The sequence below is a fragment of the Gymnoscopelus microlampas genome (assembly GCF_963454915.1).
Source record: "Gymnoscopelus microlampas genome assembly, chromosome: 19".
Lineage (NCBI taxonomy): Eukaryota > Metazoa > Chordata > Actinopteri > Myctophiformes > Myctophidae > Gymnoscopelus > Gymnoscopelus microlampas.
The window spans coordinates 32,436,643-32,461,478 of record NC_139956.1 but is presented as its reverse complement, the minus strand read 5'-3'; the positions used below and the strand labels follow the sequence as shown (position 1 = coordinate 32,461,478).

At 41.6% G+C, this 24,836-nt stretch overlaps 2 protein-coding genes and 1 long non-coding RNA gene across 4 annotated transcripts in view; 2 read left to right on the top strand and 1 right to left on the bottom strand.

Moving 5' to 3' along the window:
• The window catches only part of LOC311035013, a 115,264-nt gene extending 101,539 nt beyond the window's left edge, over positions 1 to 13,725 (top strand). Inside the window, exon 2 of the long non-coding RNA XR_014599668.1 lies at positions 11,569 to 13,725. This is a non-coding gene — a long non-coding RNA (uncharacterized lncRNA). The remainder of the gene's footprint in view (positions 1 to 11,568) is intronic.
• LOC311035008 (equilibrative nucleoside transporter 2) overlaps positions 1 to 13,725 on the top strand; it is a 30,506-nt gene extending 16,781 nt beyond the window's left edge. For both annotated transcript variants that reach the window (XM_084043063.1, XM_084043064.1), the window contains exons 7-13: positions 296 to 393; positions 1,744 to 1,816; positions 3,714 to 3,907; positions 5,904 to 6,006; positions 6,495 to 6,580; positions 8,904 to 9,103; positions 9,684 to 13,725. In XM_084043063.1, the coding sequence (XP_083899189.1) occupies positions 296 to 393; positions 1,744 to 1,816; positions 3,714 to 3,907; positions 5,904 to 6,006; positions 6,495 to 6,580; positions 8,904 to 9,103; positions 9,684 to 9,795 (866 nt within the window). In that variant the 3' untranslated portion in view covers positions 9,796 to 13,725. The remainder of the gene's footprint in view (positions 1 to 295; positions 394 to 1,743; positions 1,817 to 3,713; positions 3,908 to 5,903; positions 6,007 to 6,494; positions 6,581 to 8,903; positions 9,104 to 9,683) is intronic.
• A 715-nt stretch (positions 13,726 to 14,440) lies between these two features.
• Positions 14,441 to 24,836, bottom strand: part of LOC311035009 (serine/threonine-protein phosphatase PP1-beta catalytic subunit) — a 37,693-nt gene continuing 27,297 nt past the window's right edge. Inside the window, exons 3-8 of the mRNA XM_084043065.1 lie at positions 24,273 to 24,503; positions 23,324 to 23,428; positions 21,508 to 21,579; positions 17,449 to 17,600; positions 16,918 to 17,052; positions 14,441 to 14,866 (exon numbers count right to left, since the gene is read on the bottom strand). Coding sequence (XP_083899191.1) covers positions 14,762 to 14,866; positions 16,918 to 17,052; positions 17,449 to 17,600; positions 21,508 to 21,579; positions 23,324 to 23,428; positions 24,273 to 24,503 — 800 coding nt within the window. The 3' untranslated portion in view covers positions 14,441 to 14,761. The remainder of the gene's footprint in view (positions 14,867 to 16,917; positions 17,053 to 17,448; positions 17,601 to 21,507; positions 21,580 to 23,323; positions 23,429 to 24,272; positions 24,504 to 24,836) is intronic.

Below are 24,836 nucleotides of genomic sequence, written 5' to 3'. Positions count from 1 at the left end.
GTCCACAGATGCAAAGTATGTTATTTAGATTGTTGTTTGCATGTTGTTCATGACAAATGCTTGGTTTGATGTTTACCTGGTATCCCAGTTACTTTAGCGCGTAATTTTGTTTGCACACACTGTGACCATTTACCCTGTCATTAGTTGATTAGGGTTCATGCCATCTACTTTGATCTTGCACCGTCGATATGGATAAGAGTGTCTGTAAATGTATGAACTGTAATTTAGTTACCTAACCTGACCTGTGTGTGTGTGTGTGTGTGTGTGTGTGTGTGTGTGTGTGTGTGTGTCTCAGGTGATGCAGCATCCGACTCAGCTGCGCTGGGTTACTTCATCACCCCGTGTGTAGGAACACTGGTGACACTCGCCAGCTACCTGACTCTACCTCGCCTGGTCAGTCGTGCCTCCTGCTGCACATAATTATGACTACGATACCCATAATCATTTTCCCTCTCTGCCACAGCCTCCAGTATCCATTCAGTGTAGGACTACCATACAAAGCAGAACCGTACCACGGCACGGTCGCCTTCCATCTCTGTTGGAAAGGGTTTAGGAGGGGGGACCTCTATGCTAAAGCAGGATCAGTGAAATGTTTCTCTACCCACAAAAATGCCTCTAGGCTTAGGCAGTGGTGTAAAGTAACTAAGTACGTCGCTTCGCGCCGCGTTGTACAGCACTTGAGTCTGCTATTTTCAAAAACAATTGTACTTTTACTTTTGGGACTTTAAGTACATTTTAATACCAATACTTTTGTATTTTACTTAAGTACATTTTTAATTACGGACTTTTACTTGTAACAGAGTACTTCTACATTGCAGTATTGATACTTTTACTTAAGTAAAACATTTGATCACTTTTTCCACCACTGGGCTTATTTGATAGCATCTATTATGTTGTAGGTTACGGTGGAAAAGATTTAAGATGAATAATTCAGAGGTAATGAAAAGATTAGAAAACTAAGAGATTTTCCTTTGGCAGCCAAACTGTATTACTAAAACGTTTGTGTGAGGTTGTTCATATGGACTGCATTTATGTAGCAGTCTTTGTTTCCTGGCAAGTCAACTTTGCAGTTAAAGGGGAATTTCGGACCACGGTTTTCTTACCCTTTCTATGATGTTATGATATCTTAGGATGAATGGTACAGTAGAAAAATGTCATAACTCCATCCCGGGTCCACCACAGCTTAAAACGTGCGCCAATAGGCCTTGCGTTAGATCGCATATTTTAATAGCTTCTTTTTTCTTTCTTTTTTTGTGAGATCTGACGTTCATAGTGACAGAACACTATGCAACCGGGAAAAAAAAGAAGAAAAAAACGGAACTCTCGCTAGACGAGATTGAAATCTCGTCTAGCGAGACTTGTTTTTAGTTAGAAAACCGTGGTCCAAAATTCCCCTTTAAGCAGAACACAGCCTGGCATTGGCTTAAGTTAAGTGTCGATCGCATAACTTCAGCTTTGGGCAGTCGCATTCCATCAAAGTCATTAACCTGCCTTTATGGTAATGCTTTAATCATTTATGGCAAGCGGTGCTCATTCATGCTGCGGGAAGGTCAGTTAGGTGACCTGCCGTGAACTACATACAAAGTGAATTCTCTGTTTGAAAAAGCTTGCACCAAGAGTTTTAGAAACTGGGACATTGGGCTGTAAACATATTTTGCACAGCTGGTGTTGTATTTTTATGAAAACATTGTCTAGTAAGTATGTGTCTGGTTTGTTTGGTTTTGACTGATGGGCTCTTTACAGGAATTTGCACGCTTCCACTTGGACAGAAGTGGAAGGTACGAGGCCGCCGGCACCACCGATGAGCTGCTCAAAGGTACATTTTTTGGCATATCTGACGGTACCAGCACACACTGGCAGGAACATAGTGTACACACTGTTTTAGGGCAGTGGTTCTTATGCTGCGTTCACACTAGCAGCTACAAAGATACAGGCTACCATTATTTTTCAATGGAAGCCAGCGACATAAAGATTCAAAGATACATCTGACGTTTGTAGCTGCTACAAAAAAAAGCTACAAAAAAGTTGAGCTGGTTTCAACTTCAGCTACAAAGATACAAAGCTACACATATGCTGTGTTGCTTTGTATATTTTGCATCTGCCGTTGTGAACGTAGCAGCTTTTCAGGCCATGATGCCCCCCCCCAAAGAATCATATTTGAACTGGGAACCCCCCCACCCTGACAAGCACTTGGAATTGTAGGAGTTGAGGCGTTACATTTAGTTTGACTTTTGGCCTTTGGCTCTGTACTTGGTTTGCTCTTTTTTCCCCTCTACACCAAAACTTTTGCCAAAAAATAGCAGATCTACAAGCTCTGTGAACTATGTTTTGGCTAATGTTCTCCTCAGAATAGGGATGCTATAGGGTTGGAGTGGTTCATGTAAAAAAAGAAGAAAAAAAAAAAGTTCTTATCAAAAAGATTTGACGGCCCCCCTGTAGTAACTCTGAGGTCCCGGACCTCCTGTTGAAGACCCCTGACCTGTAAAGTAATGTCTCTGAAACCTGGGCAACATTAAGGCAACGTAACATGAATTACATAACATTAAGCATTGATAAGCAAGCGGCTCTGTCCCGCCCCCGACACTCTGGCTGAATTAAGGCGATTCAACGGGACATTATCTCATTAGTCCTGTTTACCCAGATTTATCCAGTTAAGAGTGGTGATGGCCCACAGACAAAGACGAGGTCTGTCAGGGACAGCGAGGGACCACACAGCCTCCAGCCCTCTCTGCTCAGCTGCTGTTGTTCCATGAACGCTGACACAAGCCCCAAAGCAAAAGATGAAGTCGAGTTATTGCAGTGACTAACACCCAAGTAATTGTATCGCTGGACCGTGTGCTGCGTTTGAAAGAAAACATTCATATACTGTGTATACACAGCATGTTGAAGAAGTTAACTGTTACAAACAGTATTTGTCACCTTATAGCGGCCATACTGAACTCCTTAATTTCTTAACTTATGGAATCTGTATTCTTTCCATATACCGTACTACTGTTGCCGTTATCCACTTGAAACCTAGCGTCCCCATTCTGGGGCGAATATTGGGCAAAACGTTTTTTTTTATCCGTTTTGTTTTGTGAAGCGACTTTTGAGTATTTAGCAGTGTTGTATTGGTGATTTTGTTAGTGGTGGGACTCTATTTTAATGACGTGACGCGCACGTCGCTTAACACCTACACTACAGGTCACACAATGGACAAGTTGAGCTGCATCTAGGCTCATTCCTATGTTAATTTATGTTGGTGTGACACCCGGCAGTCGGGAGCCTTTGTAAACTTTGTTGAGGTGTGAATTAAGGGTCGTTTTAAATCAATGCATGTGCGTGCGCGTGCTCCTGCTCAAAAAAGGGGTTGCCCGGCGTGTTACCGCGTCCCATGACCAATGCATCCCTGGTATTTATAAAAGCACTTTATAAATTGCATGTATAAAAAATAGCAGCTCTAAAGTACAAGCATTGTGAGCTTGTAGACCGGCTATTTTTGGTGAAGATATATGGTGTAGAGGGAAAAAGGAGGGGCCTAGTATAGACCTCTGGGGTGTCTCCCAGGGGTGAATATATATAAGTATATAAGTGTATATATAAGTTACTTAGTTAGTTACATTACTTATGCGAGAAACCCATCAAGCGAAATTACTTTTATGTGTAAAGCTACATGGCTAATAACTGAATGCTAATGATGCCGTCCCCCTCGCCCCCCCCCCAAAAAAACCCAGAGAGCAGCACTGCGGAGAACGGCAAGTTGAACGGCCACGCCAACGGCTCTGCTGTGACCAACGGGGATGTTAAGGCCAGCGGTGCCGCCGAGGCAGAGCCTGAGAGCACAAGCAGCACCAAGCAGGCCATCCTGTCGCTGGAGCACGGCAACAGCGGAGTGGCCAAAGCCTCCGTCATGGAGGTCTTCAAAAAGGTACCGGTAGATTGTCATAGATCACCACCACGGGCTGACTGTAAGTGGCTATTATGAGATTAGGGGAGTAGGAACCCAACAAGACAAGATGGTACAAGCCAAAGCTTAAGTTTTATTACAGATAAATAAGTGGTGGCATACAATTTGTGCAGAATATATACAGTGAGGTGCATAATGTGAATAGGGCTGGGCAGGAACAAAAAAAAACACAAAAAAAAACAGTACTTCCTAAACCACTAGGGAACGTCCAACGCTGGCTATCTAACTAATACGCCAAAGAAAGCAATAAAAGAAACTTATACACTACTTGACTACTCTAGTCTTACCTGGGCCAACAAAAATACAAGACACTGGACCCGGCCCTCTGAGGTGCTAACACAATAAAGAAGAAATATTATAATAGTACCTACAATACTTGTCCTGGATTAAACACAATTAGCACGTTACGTTAAGTAGCAACCTGTACAAATAGAATGGAGTGAAAAGGCACATTTGGAAACTCTCTGCTCCGGTGGGCGCGCTGCCACTAGCCTACGCTAGACTCACATCAAAACTGAGAGCAGCCGTGCATGAAGGATCCAGGTTAAAGGGACTTTAAAGGCTTTGAAACGGACAGAACGGTGATTGGAGGGGTGAGGAGTGCTGAGCTTGAAGCGAAGAGCTCCCCACCAATCATGGAGACGCACCCAGGGTCTGCATAACATCAAAGGACAAAGACGGGCGTGCGCACACCTAACACAAGCACAAACAACAGATCCACTACACTGACACTCTTATCTGTAACAATGAGAAGCAGCTGGATTGGTGGTCTACGTGCGTAAGAACTAGTCGTTTGGGTGTGGCCAAGGCAGATGACTGGGTAGATCAGTCGGACAGTCCTTTGAATGAGTGGATTCGGCCATGTCTGCCACATCCATTGCTGAAAGGTAGATAAAATCAAGTCCACAGCCATGCGAACACCACAGAAAAACAATTGGCAGTAGAATACGGAAGAGCTCAATGATTTATAACGTGGCACGGCCAGTAATAGGAATTTCACCTTTCCAGTTTCATCAAATTTGACATCCTAGAATGACGTTGCTTCCATCCTTTGTTCCATCCAACAGTTTCGGGAAGGTCCTTTCCTGTTTTTCCCTAGATCAGTGCGTTAGAACTTGCTTGGCCTTCACACAACCCTGACCACCACAAACCCATAGGACACCTCTGAGAGTCATTTCAACACCGACCGTGAGCCTGGTCTTAATTGCCCGACATCAGTGCCAGAACCTCGCTAATGCTTTTATGGCTGAATGAAATCAAATCTTTCAGCAATTTTCCAACAATTGGTTTAAAGGCTTCCCAGAAGAGTGGAGGCTGTTGTAACAACAACGGAGATCGCCAACTCCGTTAAATGTGCTGTAACTTAGGGATATTTTTTATCTTTATTGTTAAAAAGTTCAAGCTCTATTCTGATCATTAACAGGGGTCTCCCCGTTTCTCCAGCAACAAAAAAAAAATCTTCAGATGGGTTACAAATGTCTTCCAATCTGGATGAGAGAAACCCACAAAGATCTCGCAGGGGTAACCATGGCGACATTCTTTTTACATAAAAGCGCTTATAAACAGCTGACAGTTGGGGAAATCGGAAAACGGGCTTCGCTGTTAGGTGCACATGGTAATGGTCAATGGCTGTGTGCAAATTCAGATCAATTGCTGCAGGCAGTGAGTAGAACCGGCCAGAAGAGATTTTGGTCTCACCACATTTTGGTCTCACCGCACAGAGCTTTGTAGAATTATAGGAGGATGGGAATGTAGAGTTATTTTACATTTAGTTTAACACAGAATATCACTTACAGCACCTTTTTAATTAATTAATTAATTAATTAATGCCCAGGATGTTTGAATGAATTGGCCTTTTAATGTGTATTACATTGTGGGTAAATTAACAAATAGTTTCTGTGCATGAATTTCACCTCCTCCATCTCCAGTGCAGTGAACCAATCGTTTCTCTCCTCAGATCTGGGTGATGGCGTTTTGCGTGGTGTTCATCTTCACCGTCACCCTGGCCGTCTTCCCCGCTGTCACCGTGGACGTCCGGACGGTGTACCCAGGGAACTGGGGTATGAGATCCTGTCATTGATTGATTTACACTCCTGATGCTATTCGACTTAAAGTTAAATGTAACTTTCCTCCTCTACCCTGCGCATGTGCTGAAATTCTTACCATTGAGCTAATAGAGCCATGCCTGCTTGCTCAGGGGATAAACTAAATCTTAACCATCAGGTCAAAATTCGTGTCAGATCCTGTGTCTAGGTGAGACATGACCTTTGACACAAATCTAAATGTCTCAATAGAAGAGCAGGGAGACAAAATACAACCACCCCAATTGTATAAGTTATATTTTATTAACATACTCTACCATACAGATTGGACACAATTCCATTTTATTCATTCAAAAAAGTTACTTTAAGGTGTGACTTAATTCTGAGAAGATGTTGCTAGCTAACATTTATCCCTTTGCTGTTAGTGGAGGGAACGGCTCTCATTGTTGTAGACTCGTCCTAAATATGCCCCCCCCCCCTTCTCTCTTATTATTCCACACCCTCAGAGCGATACTTCATCTCGGTTTGCTGCTTCTTAATCTTCAACCTCAACGACTGGCTCGGCAGAACCATCACAACCTGGGTCCAATGGGTGAGTGTCTGACCGCTACAATGTTGTATCATTAACTCTCTCACTGCCAGACTTATTTCTTTTGAAGTAGTCACAGAATATTTATCTCCAGTGTGATCGATCCCCTGATGGTTGCTAATCACAGAGGGTTTCACTGGTTTCAAGAAAAAAAAATGTCATCGCGACCTCCCGTTCGTTTTTATACGCCTTTGAAAATGGCATGTCTCGGCCAAAAATACATAGTTAAAAAAAAGTGCACATGAGCCGAGATACTGGATTTTTAAGTAATAAGTTAAACGGGGAGTGAATGGAGCAGCAAATCTGTATTTCTTTGCATTTGGAATCACACTGTTTTGTTTACACAAGCCACCTGGCTGGGGGGGGGGGGGGCTTTGTGAAAATGTCCTCTTCGCTGTGAAGAAGCTCCTGCTGTGTCTGCAACATCTGTTTCTTTGCCAAAAGATCTCAACCCTCTCACACAATGCAGTCAGTCTGCACTGTAAATTCCCAAGTGTAAAATTAACTTGGTGTAAAAATGTACCTTTCAGGTTTTTACACACTCTAACACTCAGGATTTTATTATGCACTTAGTGCCCATATGTGACAGACAGTCCCACTATTACTGAAACACACGCGCGCGCGCACACACACACACACACACACACACACACACACACACACACACACACACACACACACACACACACTTTCTCTCTTCCTCTTTCTCCCCCATCCTCTTCCTCATTCCTAAGAACTGTTAGCAGTATGAGAGAATGTCACGGCTGTGTAAAAATGTACCTTTCAGGTTTTTTACACACTCTAACACTCAGGATTTTATTATGCACTTAGTGCCCATATGTGACAGACAGTCCCACTATTACTGAAACACACACGCACAGGCACGCACAGGCACGCACAGGCACGCACGCACGCACGCACGCACGCACGCACGCACGCACGCACGCATGAATGTGATCTATGTAAAGTGCTTTGGATAAAAGCGCTATATAAAGGCACCATTTACCATTTACGATTAATTGTCACACAAATAATTGCGATTAACGATCTTAATTGTGTTTTTGGCATTGAATATTGGAACATATGAATACGATTTCAATTTCTGTCTGGTTTTTAGGCTTCATCATCACAAATTGCACAGGGCAGATATATAACTTACAAAGAAATTACTGACTCATTCAATAATTTTATACTTAAAAGAAAATGTAAAAATTGTTTTTGGAAAAAAATTGAAAATGTATGAAGATTTTTCAACATGGAAGTGATTATGACGATTATGCAAAAAGTAATTGCGATGATCTCAAATAATTGCGATTAGGCGATTATGTCATATTTGTGACAGGCTTGGGCTGCGTTCCAATTCTCTCTGTGTACGTCCTTACTCATGCAGTACATTCAACGGAGCACATCCCCTGTTCTCACATTCTTTCAGTCAGTGAGCACATCACGATCATAACAAAGTACTGTAGCCCTTTGCCAGCCAGTATAACAACTATCATTGCCAGACACATTGCCAGAGCGACTTGTCTGTCCTGCTCTCCAGCTCCACCTTAAAGCGCTTCCTGTACCACTGCCACAGACTCAACCAGTCTGCTACTGTTTGTACCCTGGTACTGTTTGTTCAGTAATGAATGAGGTGAAATAATAATCGTTTTAGATGCACACAGAATCCAAAACACTGACTTAAAATTCCAGGATACGGTCTGTGTGTCACTATTGTTCAATATTCTGTAGTCCATGGGTCTTCAAGAGGGGGTCTGGGACCCCTAGGGGGTCCTCAGAGTTACTACAGGGGGGCCACAACATTTTTGTGTGATAGGATTCTTTTTTTTTATTACATTAACCACTTGAACTCTAGCATCACTATTCTGAGGACAACTTTAGCCAAAAATAGCAGATCTACAAGGTGATGAGCTTGTAGATCGGCTATTTTCGGCACAGAGGTTTGGTTTAGAGGGGGAAAAGAGCAGACCAAGTATAGAACCAAAGGTCAAAGTTTACTAAGTATTGATGGTTTAAGTGGTTAAATGTGTGAAAATACACATTAACATGAATCCAACATACCCTGATGACAGTGCTGTCAAAGAACAATTTTATACGATATGTAGTGGGGGTCCCTGCTTCATCTCTCTCTGAGCTAGGGGGGTCCTTGGGCTGAAAAACGTTGGAAGACCCCTGCTCTAGTCAAACGTTCATATTGTCAGTGGAATATTGCCGACACTAGCATCAGGTGGTTGGGCTGTTATGTACCAAGTCCACCGGTTCAAACCAGTAACCACCTTCCCCCACGTTCAAACTAGTAAAAATAAATTTCTCTCCTGTCCAGCCGAGGAAGGAGTCGGCCCTGTTCCCGGCGCTGGTCATCTCCCGGGTGGTGTTCATCCCCCTCTTGATGCTGTGCAACGTCCAGAAGCGCTCCTACCTGCCTGTGTTCTTCCCCCACGACGCGGCCTTCGCAGTCATCATGACCCTCTTCTCCCTCTCCAGCGGCTACTGTGTCTGTCTGACCATGTCCTATGCGCCGCAGTGAGTGCAAAGCAGTGAAACACATGAATGAGTGGTACAGTAGATGTGTTGACGAGGAAAATGGAAGTTAAAGTGTTTTTAATGAACCCAAATGGGAAGTAATCTATCCATGGGGGGCCTCTGTGATGCGTTTGTTTCGATATGAAGATGCGTCGGTTATGGTATCCACAGTAAAATCCCCAAGCAAATTAGGTGGCTGTGAACAAGGAAGTAGGGAACTTATTAACTATCTATACTTCCTTCTATATCAAAGATACACACATATTATGTTGGAAGTGTGTGTGTGTGTGTGTGTGTGTGTGTGTGTGTGTGTGTGTGTGTGTGTGTGTGTGTGTGTGTGTGTATATATATATCTTTCTCTCGCGTCCTCTGTCCTCCAGCATTGGGTGTAAATAACTGCTGTTTGTTTATTAACAGTTAAGTTAAGAGTGGTATTTAAGCCACGTATTGCAAGACCTCAGTGTGCGTTTACGTGAAGTCCACAAGATGGTCGCATATTTCGGCAGGTCACCAATTACACTGAAACAAGCTTTCAAGTTTTTTTTGTTGTTGACATGTCTTCCTCTTGTTTTCCTGACAGGTTGGTGCACCCTAGGGATGCTGAGACTGCGGGGGCCCTGATGACGTTCTTCCTGGCCCTGGGTCTGTCCATAGGGGCAGCTCTGTCCTTCCCCCTCCGTGCCCTGGTCTAGACTCACACACACACACACACACACACACACACACACACACACACACACACACACACACACACACACACACACACACACACACACACGTATATACAGTAGACACAGTTACTGTATACCACACACACACACACACACACACACACACACACACACACACACACACACACACACACACACACACACACACACACACACACACACACTTTAAGGGGACAGGGCATGTGATAAATGTTTTCTTGGTCATCGCTTGCTGTCTCAAGGTGTTTCTCCACTTCCTTCACTCATTCATCTGTCAAGTACTGTTTCACGCCTTCACTTTTATGTGGCCCGACAACGTGTCAGGTCAAGGACCATGGCTTGAAAAAAAAGAAAAAAAGCCTGCTTATTAAATACAACGCTGGGACCATAATGAGCATTTGCCTGGATGACACCTCTGGGAAGTGTATGAAAAAGGGAAAATGCTATGTTGCATAAATGCTGGATGTTCTACGCAAATGTCAACACCTGAGGAAACAGGTTGTTCAACACAAGGTCATGGGCACAGCGCCAAAAAGACTCAAGCTTTTTTTGTGTTCCATTTATTTATTTTGCCGGACCATTGTCGAGTCTAGCCTATTGTATATTGTTTATGCTTTGTATAGGTTTGTAGGGAGTACCTTTTTTTAGGGCATTGTTCTCAGTGAATCCTAGTATAAGGGAAAATCACCTTGATCTGTTTTCGCCTGATTTAAGTAGATTTGTAGGTTTTAATTTGCTGCCCCGTTGACCTCGGGGATTATCGTTTCCGACAGGAAAAGCACTGGCCCTTTTTCTTGGCCAAGCTTAGACTTAATTTGAAATGGAATTGATTAATTTAGTCTCTTGATTTTGATTTTATTATTTGAAGCATGATGTAGTAGAACCTACAATTGCAGACGACTAAATCTAATTTGTTAGATGACTATAGTTTTCTTTTTCTTTGGTAGATCTTGGACCTGTTTTTATACCTCTGTATTACTGTGCTAACACAGCAAGAACAAAGTGATCTTTTGTGTGTAAAGTTCCTTTTATTTACCAAGGGAAGGGTTACCCAAAAAAACGTATCAATCAGCAAAAACGTAGGAGCTGCCCAGTTCAACCACTGCCTTGTGCTGTTGAGCAACTTCAGGAAAGCTTCACATTCCAAACTCCTTCCCTGAATCAATTTGCTTACTAGTGCTGCTCCCTGGTGGTGACCACAGATATTCAGTTTATTTCACCTCTCTCTTCTCCACAACTGCAAATAATGGGACAGATTCACGTGCCACAACATTGAAGTAAAATGTTACAGATTGGCCTGAAGTTAATTACAACAAACCTCACTGAATTATGTTGATTCCCTTCCCCTGTAGTGGGTTACTATGACCAGTGGTGGAAAGGTGCAATGTAGAAGTACTCTGTTACAAGTAAAAGTCTGGAATTAAAAATTTACTTCAGTAAAAGTGCAAAAGTATTAGCATCAAAATGTACTAAAATGTTTGAAAATAGCAGATCTACAAGCTTGTACATCGGCTATTTTCAAATAACCTAGGTGTAAAATAGGGCTAAAGTGGTTTATGTATGTTTTATAATGCAATAATTTATATCTGCCTAGTAACTTATGTTTTCAAATAATTGTAGTGGAGTAAAAGTACAATATTTTCCTCTGCGATGTAGTGGAGTAGAAGTAAAAGTATAGACAATTGGAAAAGCTCCTGTAAAGTAAAAGCACCTCAAAATTGTACTTAAGTACAGTACTTGAGTAAATGTACTGAGCTACTTTCCACCTCACAGTACAGGACAGGAAGCTAGCTTTGTAGGAGTGGTCAGATCTTTATTGGCTCTTCCGTTGTGGCCAGGTGGCTGCTGGGCTGGGGACATGTCAGGTTATATGGGAGAAATACATTCCTCCCCTCCCACTTTGCGCATCCTGCCTTCTGCTGACAACAAACCCTGCCCTCGGATGCATTTACAAAACCTTAAAAGTTACATAAACTTATTTTTTTCAGGTTCCAAATTCAGGCCTTTAAATTACCTTTTTTAGGTCTGCGTTTCATTCCGTTTCGTCAGGTATCTTAGTGACTTTTGGCTGTCTAGCACTGTAAAATATTAACAGTATTAACAGTGCACTTCACTTTTCTATTGAACAAGTTTTGTCGGATTTCAATTCAGGCCTTTTTGGGGGGGGGGGGGGGTCTGTGTTCCATTCTGTTTGTCAGGTAGCATAGTGACTTTTGACTGTCTGGTACTGGACATTACTTCTCGACTTTGCTATTGAACGAGTGGGCAGCTGTTGATTCGTAGCAGTTTGTGCAATCCAGTTTTGTGACAGTGCCGTGGCTGTTTAGCCCTTGGACAAATGCTCCATTGTTCCTAGTAATGAAATGTGCAAAGTTTCATAACCGCTCTGCTTTGTGCCGCTTCACACTAACACTGCAAACACAGATGCTCCTACCGTACACTCACGTCTCGTATTTAACTCAAGTAATTGTGCTCTAAAACGGAATGAAAGCCAAATTGCTTGTCATGGACAGATGATTAATGTCTTTGAAGCTGCCAGCTGTGTGTGCCAAGTAGCCTAAATGTATGGTTATTTATAGCAAGAAATATTTTTTACATTATGAAATAAATAACTAAATTAAATTAAAAAATGACACCCGTTCAACTTGGTACCAAATGTACTTTCCCCCTCTCCCTTACTTTGAATTAACTTTAATGTGTGACCTGACTTCTTGATTTTTTACCCCCCTTATAGAATTGATTAGAATCTTTTGTTTTTCCCTGAATGGGGTGTGTACAAACTGTGTCACACTTGTACAAGTGACACATTTAGCTATCTGTAAATAGAGAGGAGAATGACAGACTGTTGGAAACTTAAGCCCGATTCATACTTCATCGCACGCCGAAAATAGTCGACCTACAAGCTCCTGCGTTGTGAGCTTGTACATCTGCTATTTTCAGTCTGTGACACCGTCGTGTGTGTGACTGTGCAAATTTGGCCTAACTGGACCAAGGACTGCGTTGGACAAAGAATTGTCTGGGATGGAGCAATAAATTACGCCATTACCATGAGTTGATTTATATAGTATTTATGACAGAAGGCACAGCAGCCCAGGTCAACATGGGACCTTTATCAACACTGTCATCATCAGTCGATGATGATGGCCTGTTCTGTTACATAACCTTTTTGTTTTTTTATTTTTAACAAGCTTTTATGTCAAAACAATAGCTTGAATTGTTTGATGTACATACGTTTTTGGACCATTGTAGTTATTGCTATTTTAGATGGCCTTATGTGACCCTGTTGAGCTGAAACACTTGTGATCCCGATCAGCCATTGATGTGTCAAACAGAGCCACGACCGACCGTCAGATTTTTGGTTCCGATGCCGATCCCGACTTTGAGTCCTGTACCACCGATTACCCAAGTTTTGACCGATATTTTGTCCAAAAGTGCAAAATGTTCAAACCAATTTAAAAAATGTAGATTTGATTATATAATCTTTTGATAAATAAGTATATTAAACTTCAATATATGAAAGAAACATTTTACTTGAATCATACAAAGCAAACAAGTATAAATCATACTAACGCAACACGCTGAACCTGTAGATATACTTTTGAAAACCTAGATATTTGCCTATAATGACTTGCACAAAATGGGGGCACCAGGGTTGAAAAGTGGTTCAAAATCGGGACACATCGGCTGCATAATATAAAAAAAATACTGATATTGTCGGGCTCTTGAGTCAAAACATGAAACCTGTCTGAAAAGATAAAGATCACGGCGGCCTACAGGGAGCTCATCTGTAAGAATTTGTACAGCAGGATTACCCATACATTACAGACACAGTGAAGGGAAAATGCCTTTGCATGTACAGTACATGATGTATGTGTATAGTTTTTGATTGTGTCAATAAATGGGTTTTATACACCGGTGCCTTTGTGGTGGTGTTGCCATGCATTTTCGGAAAGCTTCCATTTCTAATCTGTCCCGGCATACGTAAATGGCTGATTTCAAAAGAGCGTTCGGTTACTGCATTTTGCCATGTCAGGATTTGGGCCGTTGATTTTTTTTTCTTTTTATGCATCACTGCATCACGTCACCTGGAAGAAGCACAGGGTATGTAAACCCAAGCGGTTTATATATCAAGCAAGTCTTCTGTACAGGCAAGGGAGAAGTGGACTGACTGGGTGTATACAGTGAACCAAGGGGTCTTCAATGTTTTTTAGGCCATGGACCTCTTAGCTGAGAGAGATGCACTGTTGCAGATTAAGCTTTTTCATAGATGGCATCATAGACTTGTTTGACCGAACAATCAGTGTTGAGTAAATTAATGTTTTGTTTACACATGATCTTTTCATTATGTTGGATTCATCATGTTAATGTGTATTTTCTCAAAACTTAGTAAACTTGACTTTTGGCTCTGTATCTCTTCGCCAGAAATGCCTGATCTACAAACTCCCAACACGTTCAGATCTGCTATTCTTGACAAATAGTCCCCCCCAAAAGAGCGATGCTAGGGTTCAAGTAGTTAAAAAATAACAAGTTCCTATCACACAAATATTTAGCGTCCCCCCCTGTTGAAGACCCATCCATGTGGTAAACTAAAGCGGTTCCCTCCCAATATTTGAGGACATGACACCCCTTGCATTTTGTATTTCTTTTATTAACACTTCTTTTTAAAAACATTTCAAGGTTACACAGATGTGGAAGGGGGGGGTAAAGCATTCAAGGAAGAGCGCGGCGTGTGACAGAACAGTTCAGAGAGGGAGATTTAAAAAAAAAAAAAGAAAAATAATCTAAAGAAACGGGGAAGAGTTTGTTTGAGGCGTGGGGTCCTAAACCAAAACTGTTGCATTTTCCTCGCTGCCAAGTTTTCTGTGAAAAGTCAACAAAAGACGGCCACTCGTTCACAATCATCCCTCTGTCATTCTCTCTCTCTCTCCCTTCATCCCTCCATCCTTCTTCACCGTTTCTTTGGGGGTTGGGCTGTGCGGGGAGGCGTGACGGGCCGGCCCGAATTCATTCCTCCATACTGGTATTTAGCTTTCTTCTCAGACGGCTTCAGGATCTGAGGAGGACGAGAAGCAACCAAACGCTGGTGTTATTTTTTTTTAAACAACTACTCAGTGGTGGAAAAAGTACTTGAGTCAGACGTATATACTCCAGGTCAAGTGAAAGTTGCTCTGTCCAATTTGTACTTGAGTTGAAGTACTCTGCTGTAAGAGTATTGGCTATTAAAAAATACTTCACTTTTGGTATAAATTAAAATGCACTTAATGCAGACATTTCCAAAAAGTTTAACAAAAAATGTGGTTATTTTAATCCCAGTAAATCAAAGTCAGCGTAAGTATAACCTGGATAACAAACTAAACTGTGTGCACACTGCCATTGCTTTGATCACCATTTAGACCCTGTAAACTTGATTCTTATCCAATGTGGTGTTCTGCTATCAACTTTACTCATTAGGCGTAGAGCATTTTCATTAGCCAAAAACAATCACTATTTATGCTCCAGTGCAAGGGCTCCCAAACTTTTCAGGCCACGACCCCCCCCCCCCAACAATCATATTTGAACTGGGGGACCCCCCCATCCTGACAAGCACTTGGAATTGAAGGCATTACATTTAGTTTGACTCGGTTTCACAGAAAATGAAAATAGCCTAACTGCAAGCTCACAACGCCTCTCACTATTATACTGTATGTTGGTTTGTTTACTGTTGAGTGAGAAAACAATGTTGCACACTAAGCGAATCATCCATTGCTTTAGTGGACTGCAGTTTTTTCCTTGTATTATTCACATTTAAAATGTCGGATTACGTTTTGAGGAATGCTCATTTGGCACAATGCATTGTAATGTCTGGTGTTAATGGAATACCATGCACAGTGAAGATTATGGTCAAGAAGGAACTAAACAGGTTGCCGTTCTTCTGTGATGTGTCCATTCATATAAGTCTTCTAAAAGTTTAAACATTTTCTCATGCTTACAGTAGCTATTACTATTAGCTTGTTGTGTGTATTTTTTTATAGGATCGCTGGAATTTTGTCGAAATGTTAATTTTTTAAACTTGTCCTCCTGCATTGGATTTGTTCGGGTTGTGCCCAAATATCAGTGGTGGCAGAAGTACTCAGATTATAAAAGTATCAATACCACAATGTAGAAATAATCAGTTGAAAGTATGAAAGTCTGCTATTCAAAATGTACTTAAGTAAAAGTACAAACGTATCAAAATATTAGAGGTGTAACGATATAGTAACTGCATCGTTTTTAATTTTCAACGATCTACTATATCGTTATGCAAACAGCAAAACATCGTATTGTTTGACTTTGTATCGTATTGAATCGTTTTGCAATGCAAATAATACATTTTATCAATACTAAGTACTTGTGCGTTGTATTTAGCAATTTTAAGAAGAAAAAAGAGAAAGAGGGGTTTATATCCACTATCTCCAGGTATTTATTTTTCACACAGAATTTTTGGGTAAATAAATAGTTACTATCGATTTTAAATCATTGAATCGTATCGTTCTAAATTAACCTGTCCTGTATGGTTCATGTATCGTATCGACTAAATCCTTGAATCGAAACGTATCGTATCGGTCTAAATTAACCTGTATCGTGATACGTATCGAATCGTTGTTAAAACGTATCGTTACACCCCTACAAAATATACTTAAAGTACCAAAAGTAGAAAGTACTCATTATGCAGAATGTCCCATTTCACAAGTTTTCAAATGCAACAAATCTTTTCAAAATTGCAGATCTACAAGCTCACAATGCGTTGCATCGAGACGCATTGTGAGCTTGTAGATCGGCTATTTTCAAATGGCCGAAATGTATATGGCGCTGAAGTGGGTAAAATGTTTTGTAATAATAATCAACATCTACAAAGTAACTAGTAAGTATAGTTTTCAAGTAATTGTAGTGGAGTAAAAGTATATTATTTGCTTCTGAGGTGGAGTAGAAGTAAAAGTACTGAAAATTGGAAATACACCAGTAAAGTAAAAAAGAAAACACTCAGTTTTACTTAACATGTAGCCAACTTAGTTACTTTACACTACTGCCAATTACTGGGCAGCAGTTGCTTTTGGCAGCGTTTTCAACCACAGTCACGGCCTGTACCTGGAAAGAGCACATCAGGGTCTCGTCCACACTCATCATGCCACCGGCGTTGTCAAACTCTCCACAGTAGTTGGGAGCCGAGAACAAGGTTACCAGCTGCCGCTTGGCAAAGAACTCATAACCATCTTCTACCACCTGGGGGCGACAGACATCACAACATAATGTAAGCAGCAGGGTATCAGTGGTGGAAAAAGTACTAAAATGTTTTACTCAAGTAAAAGTTCAACACTGCTTAAAAGGTAGGGTAAGGTATATTCTTTTTGTTAAAAGGTTAAAGCACTATATTCTGATTGCATTCAATACGCTTTAGAGTGTTTGCATTCTCTGTTTGCTAAAGAGCTGACCGAGTTAGAAATGTTCTGTTTACGAAAGAGCTGAGTAGAAATTAGTGTAAGTTTGTACTTAACAGTCGGTCTCACAACTAGCAAAGAAGTTAAGATTAAAAGGTTATTGGAGACAGAATGACTCAATGACTGCCCTGGTAACGATGGTAATGAATCCACATTTGAATAATGTGTTGTGTTTGTGTACCTGGTGGGCTCTACAGATGAGGTCCAGGTCGTGGCGGTTGAGGAACTTGCTGACCACATCGGCCCCAAAGGTAAAGGAGACACCGCGGTCGTTCTCTCCCCAGCCCTGCACGTCCTTGTCTGGGTCGGACCATAGCAGGTCGCACAGCAGGCCTGGAGGAATGTAAACAAGAGCAGCAAAAAATGTAATGTTTAGCGCCTGGCAGTGGTTGAGAGACCTCAACCTCCTAAACTAATATGTACTGGCTGCTCTGGGGGGGGGTGAACCGTTCGCAAATAATGTCTATACCTCTAAACATCTAGTCATCATCAGTTGTGATCCACTGATTGATAAAAAAAACAGACCTTTTGAGCTTTATTTACTGGGGAAAGCCTGGGTGGGAGGAATTGCTGACATAGTTGTTCCAGTCAGAATACATTTGATGGAAGGGTTCATGGAGTCATTGCACTCAGCAGACATAATGCCTTTATACCAGTGGTTCTCAAACCTTTTCATGTCAAGGACCCCCAAATTGACACTTATTAGCCCATTTGAAAATATATGCCAGGGACCCCCATAAAAGAAGATTTTTACAGCTCTAGCAGTGATTCTCAACCATTTTAATTTCAAAGACTGTCAGTTTGACATGCATTAGGCTACGCACCCCCATTTAAAGGCATTTATATCTCTGGGACCCCAATTTATATTGTAAAATCAATGTTAATTTAACTCTGAGAGTGTACAAATGGAACCAAATGGATCCGTACCCATAAGGGTTCATTTGGTTCCTAACCATCCATAATTTAGCTGGGGACCCCATGGAACTCCCCCAAGGACCCCTGGGGGTCCCCGGACCCCACTTTGAGAACCAATGCTTTATACGCACCACAGAGCACTTTCAGGTTCTGTGCAGTTACAGAGACATGAAAGGTGCTTTTAAACCATCGCAATAAAACAAACACATCTGGGTCACAAGATAAAATCATCCTGCTCCCTCTTTGAATATTAATCTGGTCTTTTTTCCACACTAGAGACAAGTCACCCCCTTTGTATTGTGTTTTTTCTTAACCCATTCAATCCGGGAACGCATCTACAAATGTCTTCTAAAACAGTTTTCTGAAAACCGTATGTATGTTCCTATAATATCAGGAAAGGTTCTCGAAGCGCCGCGTTTCAAGCTTGTAGATCTGCTACTTTTGCCATTGAATTTGACTCCTGGAAAGTAAAAGTTTTGGACATATGAGGTTTCCCACCCTGACAGAGACGATATACATAGTCCATATCCAGACTCCAGCGAGAGGTGCAGAACGACCATAACGGGATCTGAGAGTTGAGGGCTTCCTTGGTCTGGAGGCTGATGGCCTTATACGGGCATGTGTTGCCAGTTTGACAGGCGAGGGGGGCTAGGCTTGGTCAAAACCTGACTTGGAATGGCTTGAGTTCATGTGAGTCTTTAAATGAGTCAGACTCTATATGAGTGAAAAGAAAAAGTACCTGTACAATTCCTCTTTAAAGGGCAAGACCACTTTGGTAGAGGTTTGGGTTGTGTAGTTACCTTGCCATGATGTAACAACAAAGGTGAACAAGAAACAAAAGAAATTGATCATTCAAAATATGCTCCTCGTTGACTTACATTGTACGGTAAAACAGCTCTCAAAGTCACTCTTTTAGCACATAAACGAATGCAAACGAAGCTGATTCAGACCACATAAAACATCACAAAACCCAGTACTGTTTCTTTTATTAATACAAATTTTAAATTCCCGTTGATTTTGCCATTTTTATTAAGAAGAAAACTCGGACGGGATCTGCAGATCCAGATCCGGATCTTCAAATAGTAAAATCAACTGGAAGTTAACATTATAATAATAATTAAAAAAAAACAGTACTAATAACTAGGTACTGGATTTTGCGATGTTCTATATTGTCTGAATCAGCTTTGTTTGTGTTTGTTTATGTGCTAAAAGAGTGACTTTGAGAGCTGTTTCACTGTAAGTCAATGGAGCAATTATTTTTTATCTTTTCCACCTTTGGAGTTACATCATGGCAAGGTAACTACACAACCCAAACCTCTACCAAAGTGGTCTAGCCCCTTAAGAACCTAAACATGAATGATTGAATCATTTTAACATCAGAACAACTTAAAAGGACGATACCAGGAGCACAAGCTGAGCACTTTTACACACATACTCTTTATATTATTTATTGCAGTAAATGTGTGTGCGCTTTACTGCCGGACATGTCATGTCAATGATTTATCCATGGCTAGATTGTGGTAGGACTGATAGTGTGGCTCAAATAGTTTGTAATATATAATTGTCCTTAGTTATTTGGCTGCATGCACTGAATCAAGAGGGGTTAATTTGACAAAACTGTCACTTACTCATACAGGAACAAGCAGCACATGTTTGGTGTGACATTGTACATCAGGAGTTCTGTCATTTAATTTAGCCGCCTTGAAAAAGAGACAATAAAGCCCTATTTGTCTGAGTGATGGCTGATTTAACCAATTCAATCCGGGAACGCATCTCTGTAATTTCTTATTTCTTTGGCTATTCAAAAATAGCAGATCTACAAGCTCATAGCGTGGCACCGAGTGCCACGCTATGAGCTTGGGCCTAGTCAATGAAACACCCAAGATGGAGGGCGCCCACCTGACGACCCCAATGAAACCCTTAGCCCCTTCCACCCAACCCTGTGATGACCTTATCATCCCCACCCATGTTTCTCAAGGTATAAACAAGGATTGTAACACCTAGTCCCATTCAGGTATGCGGTCAGGCGCAAGCTTGGCTCAGGGAGGAGGACGTCCCTGCCATGCAGAGTCCATTGCACTTTGGATAATAACACCATATCCTGTGTTTGTAAAACATTGTAGATCTGCTATTACTTTTTTAAACGGTGAAAATGTGTGCAAATCTTTGAATATGTATTTTTAAAGCGAACATTTGTCAAATATTTTGTTCCAAGGGACCGCCCAGAAGCAAACATTTGAGTTACAAATGTTTGCTTTAAAAATATATATATTCAAAGATTTTCACAATTTTTCAAAAATAGCAGATTTACAAGCTCGTAGCGGAGCTCTCGGTGCCACGCTATGAGCTTGTATATCTGCTATTTTTGAACAGCCAAAGTATAAAATAATGGTTCAAGTGGTTCAAGTCTAAAATGACAGATGCTTTTCGCATTCTTAATGGGTTAAGCAGTCACACTGGCCTGAGTCAGTACTATTCCCCAATGTAAAGACACCCCAGTCCTTCCCTGGTAACAGCTGAAGTCTATGGTGGTTGACCACTGACCACCTGTGGGTGGGGTAAGCAGTGCAGTGAGACCGCCTGCGGGCTGGTGACCCTGCCAAGGAGCCACCGTTGCGACCCAGCTGCTGAGCGTTCCTTCCAGCCCATCCAAGCAGCCCCTTGCGGGCAGCCCCCCCCCAAGCCCAGAGCCGACCTCTGTCAGCAGCACAGTGTCAATTCAGTGCCATGTGATTTGAGTCAGTAATAATAATCAAATGCTAGGCATGTAACGATTCACTCAACTCATGATACGATTCGAATCACGATACTAGGTTCACAATACGATTTTTTTTTAATTCAGGACTTTTTAAACACATTTTTCTTTTATTATTATTTCTTTTTTTAAAGATTTGTTTTGGGCTTTTATGCCTTTAATGATAGGACAGTAGACTGACAGGAAATGGGGGAGAGAGATGGGGAGTGACACGCAGCAAAGGTCTTCGGGATCGGGACTCGAAGCCGCTGTCAGGCTGGCATTGCAGCCTAGGGTGCCTGGACCACCACACTGCGGCCCAGGCCTCTTTTATTTTATCTTTTTACAATACTGTGTTTTCTCTTATCCTCTTTTCAATACAGAAGCAAATGACTGAAAACTTGTTTTTATCAATTCTCTTTCAAAGATCCTGTATTTTCTAACAGCCCTCTGGTGTTTGCATCGCGATAATTTTTTTAATGAAATCGATTTAAATTGTCACCAGTTTGAATTCTAATTCTAATTCTTGAATTCTGTTTTTCTAAGGGCCTACTGCTCGCCACTCGGGTTTTTGAGTCATTTGTGTCTAACCTGTGTCGGGCACGTCTGTAGGTCTCATAATGCGTCTGATCTGTTCCATGGACTGCAGGTCAGGCGACAGACCTAAAAAAAGACAAAATCATGAGGACACAGACCCAGGACAACAGTACATACAATTCTTCCAATGCAAACACCTCCCTCCTTGACCCTAGGCCAGGCGACAGACCTGTTAGAAGGCACCACAAATCATGAGGACACACAGACCCAGAACAGTACACACACAATTCTTCCAATTCAAACACCTTCCTTGACCCTTTCACCCCATATATCAGTGCTAGCTAGGGGTGACCTTGCTCTGACCCACAGTTTTTTTTTCCACAGTGGATCAGGTTTTGCTTGACACTAGGCCTTATCTTTTAAATACCAGGCCGAGTCTGGTTTTAAACTATGCTAACAAATGGCCAGGAAACAAGAGTGCAAGGCAGACATACGTATGTGAAGCCTGCCACTGGGGATAAATATTCAAAAACAACGTGATTACAGATATCTAAAACAATAACAACCAACGTGGAACCATTGAAAAAATAACCGCTTCAATGGTTCCAATGTAGTTATTTAGTCACAAGCACCTTTCACAGGTTAAATATTTATAAAACGCATGAAGAAGGTTGCGCACGCACATCCGTGGCCCAGGTGCAAGACAAGCAAAAATATCATAAAGAATAGAGTCTGCACACTGGTGATGTTGAAAAAGCTCCGCTGTATTTTTATTGCGTCGTCAACGTTTCGATATATTCAGATCTTCATCAGGACATATACAAGTATAAGTATAAGTATAGTGTAGTACATGTCCTGATGAAGATCTGAATAGATCCAAACGTTGACAACACAAAAATAATACAGCAGAGCTTTTTCAACATCATCTCATATTTTTTTATATTTATAAAACCCAGACAGAATTAACCACATGTGTATCTTGCAAGCATCCTGGGTGATCATCAGACGATAGTTAGGATAGTTAACACATTGGGTGCCAAAACCGTATATATACTTCTTTTCAATTACAACTGTTGAGTGCCAAAACCGTATATATACTGTTTTTTTTTTTTTTAAATGAAAAAAACAAACAAAAAAACTTTTGACTATTTTTGACTATTTTCAACTGGCTGCAACTATGGAACGGTTTTCCGAATGTTTTTAATTTTTTCCCCACGATTGTACGAGACCTCTATATAATGAATGGATGCTTTTTTTTACATGGATTTGCTCGTCGTGGATTCTAGAGCTTTAAACAGTAAAGCGCAGTCAATGGGGAGAATGCTGGCACCCAACGTAAGTTGTTATGAAAAAATGCTGGCACCCAATGTGTTAATACGTCTTTCACCCTCCCTACAGCGCTACAGGACATATCACAACCTCGTACAGGAGCTCTGTCTGGATGGAGCTCCTTTTAAAGCTTGCTGGAGTCTAAAGGCCAGGGATGATTTGAAGACCTGCTGCGCCAACAACCTTGAGACACAATTTATTGTGATTGGTCAGCTGACAAAAAGCGGATCCCCCCAGGTAGGACATAAATCTTACGGATTGCAGGTTTAAAACTAGATGGAGATATGTCACTTTTCAAAAAAGTGACATATCTCACTTTTTATCTCACTTTTTTTTATCCTTGTAAACGTGTCACCGTTTACGAGGATAACCGTTGAGTAACACATCCACTTTGCTTAAGGGAAATCTGATTTCCATGTGCATGCATACCCAGGGACCACACTTTAATGTTAAGTTTAAATACAGTATCATGCATCCAAAAGATAAATTGACACATTCCAGAATTCTGGAGGCATAAAGGTCATCGCGTTCGGTGACTTACCGCCGTGACAGCAAAATATCTTCTCGTCCACTATGGCGGCGATGGGCAGGCAGTTAAAGCAGTCGGTAAACGTCTTCCAGAGCTTGATGTTGAATCTGCGTTTACCTGCACAATTATTAATTGAAGAGTTAATTATTGTTCATATTTGGCCACATGAAGCGCAATATAGTGCTGTGGTGGTTCCTTGTCCATTTTATGCCCATATATGGAGATCCCTGACGTCATGTCACCAGTGCCCATACATGGGCATGTGACAGGGTCCGCCGGCCGGCATAAAGGAGCTGACAGATTTGTTTGCGCCTGATGCCATGACGATACATTGAGGTTAGACAACACACTCCATGCAATGGGAACTCCTTATATGGTTATGGCCGAGTCATATTAGTGACATGAGCGTGATGACGTGGTCCGTCGGCTGGCTGGTCCTCCCGGTAGCCAATTTTAATATAATAGGATAGTATTTTCATATTGTCTCTGTCGCGTGGAAACCTCATATATAAAAAAACTGTTACTTTTCAGGATTCAAATTCAAAAATATCAAAAGTAGCAGATCTACAAGCTCAAAACACGCCACTTCGCACCGCGTTTTGAGCGTGTGGATCTGCTACTTTTGATGCTTTCGTATTATCAAGTAGGGCATTAATTTACAAAGGTTGAATATGGAGATAAGAGCATGTTGTAGATCGTCTATTTTCAAATGGCCGAAATGTATAGGTCTGAAGTGGTTAATGTATGTTTTGTAAGTAACTAGTAACTCAAGTTTTCAAATAATTGTAGTGGAGTAAAAGTATAATATTTGTCTCTGAGATGTAGTGGAGTAGAAGTAAAAGTACTGAAAATTGGAAACACTCCAGTTAAGTAAAAAAAATACCAAACAATTTTACTTAAGTACAGTACTTGAGTAGATGTACTTGGTTACTTGACACCACTACTAATTGCCCACACTCACACTCGTCGTAGAAGCCGTAGATGCGGTTGATGGAGGCACACTCGTGGTTGCCCCGGAGGAGGAAGAAGTTCTCGGGGTATTTGATCTTGTAGGCCAGCAGCAGGCAGATGGTCTCCAGGGACTGCTTGCCTCTGTCCACGTAGTCGCCCAGGAACAGGTAGTTGGCCTCCGGGGGGAAGCCGCCGTACTCGAACAGCCTCAGCAGGTCTGTGTACTGGCCATGGATGTCACCTGGACGGAGGGAGGGAGGGAAGGAGGAGGGAAGCGTTTCACTTTTTGTTTGTTTTTAAATGATTATCTTTTGATGCTTTAGAGTTAAGACCATGGGTCTTCAACAAGGGGTCCTCGGGGGGGGGGGGCACCAAATCTTTGTGTGATAGGAACTTGTTTTTGTACATTAACCACTTGAACCCTAACATCCCTACTCTGAGGGGAACATTAGCTGAAAATAGCAGATTTACAAGCTTCGCCAAAAATGACATTTCTTCTATCGATTACTCATCCCATGGAGACTTGGATATGGAGACAATTCATGGATATTTTTTTGTTTTTGTCGCATTCCTA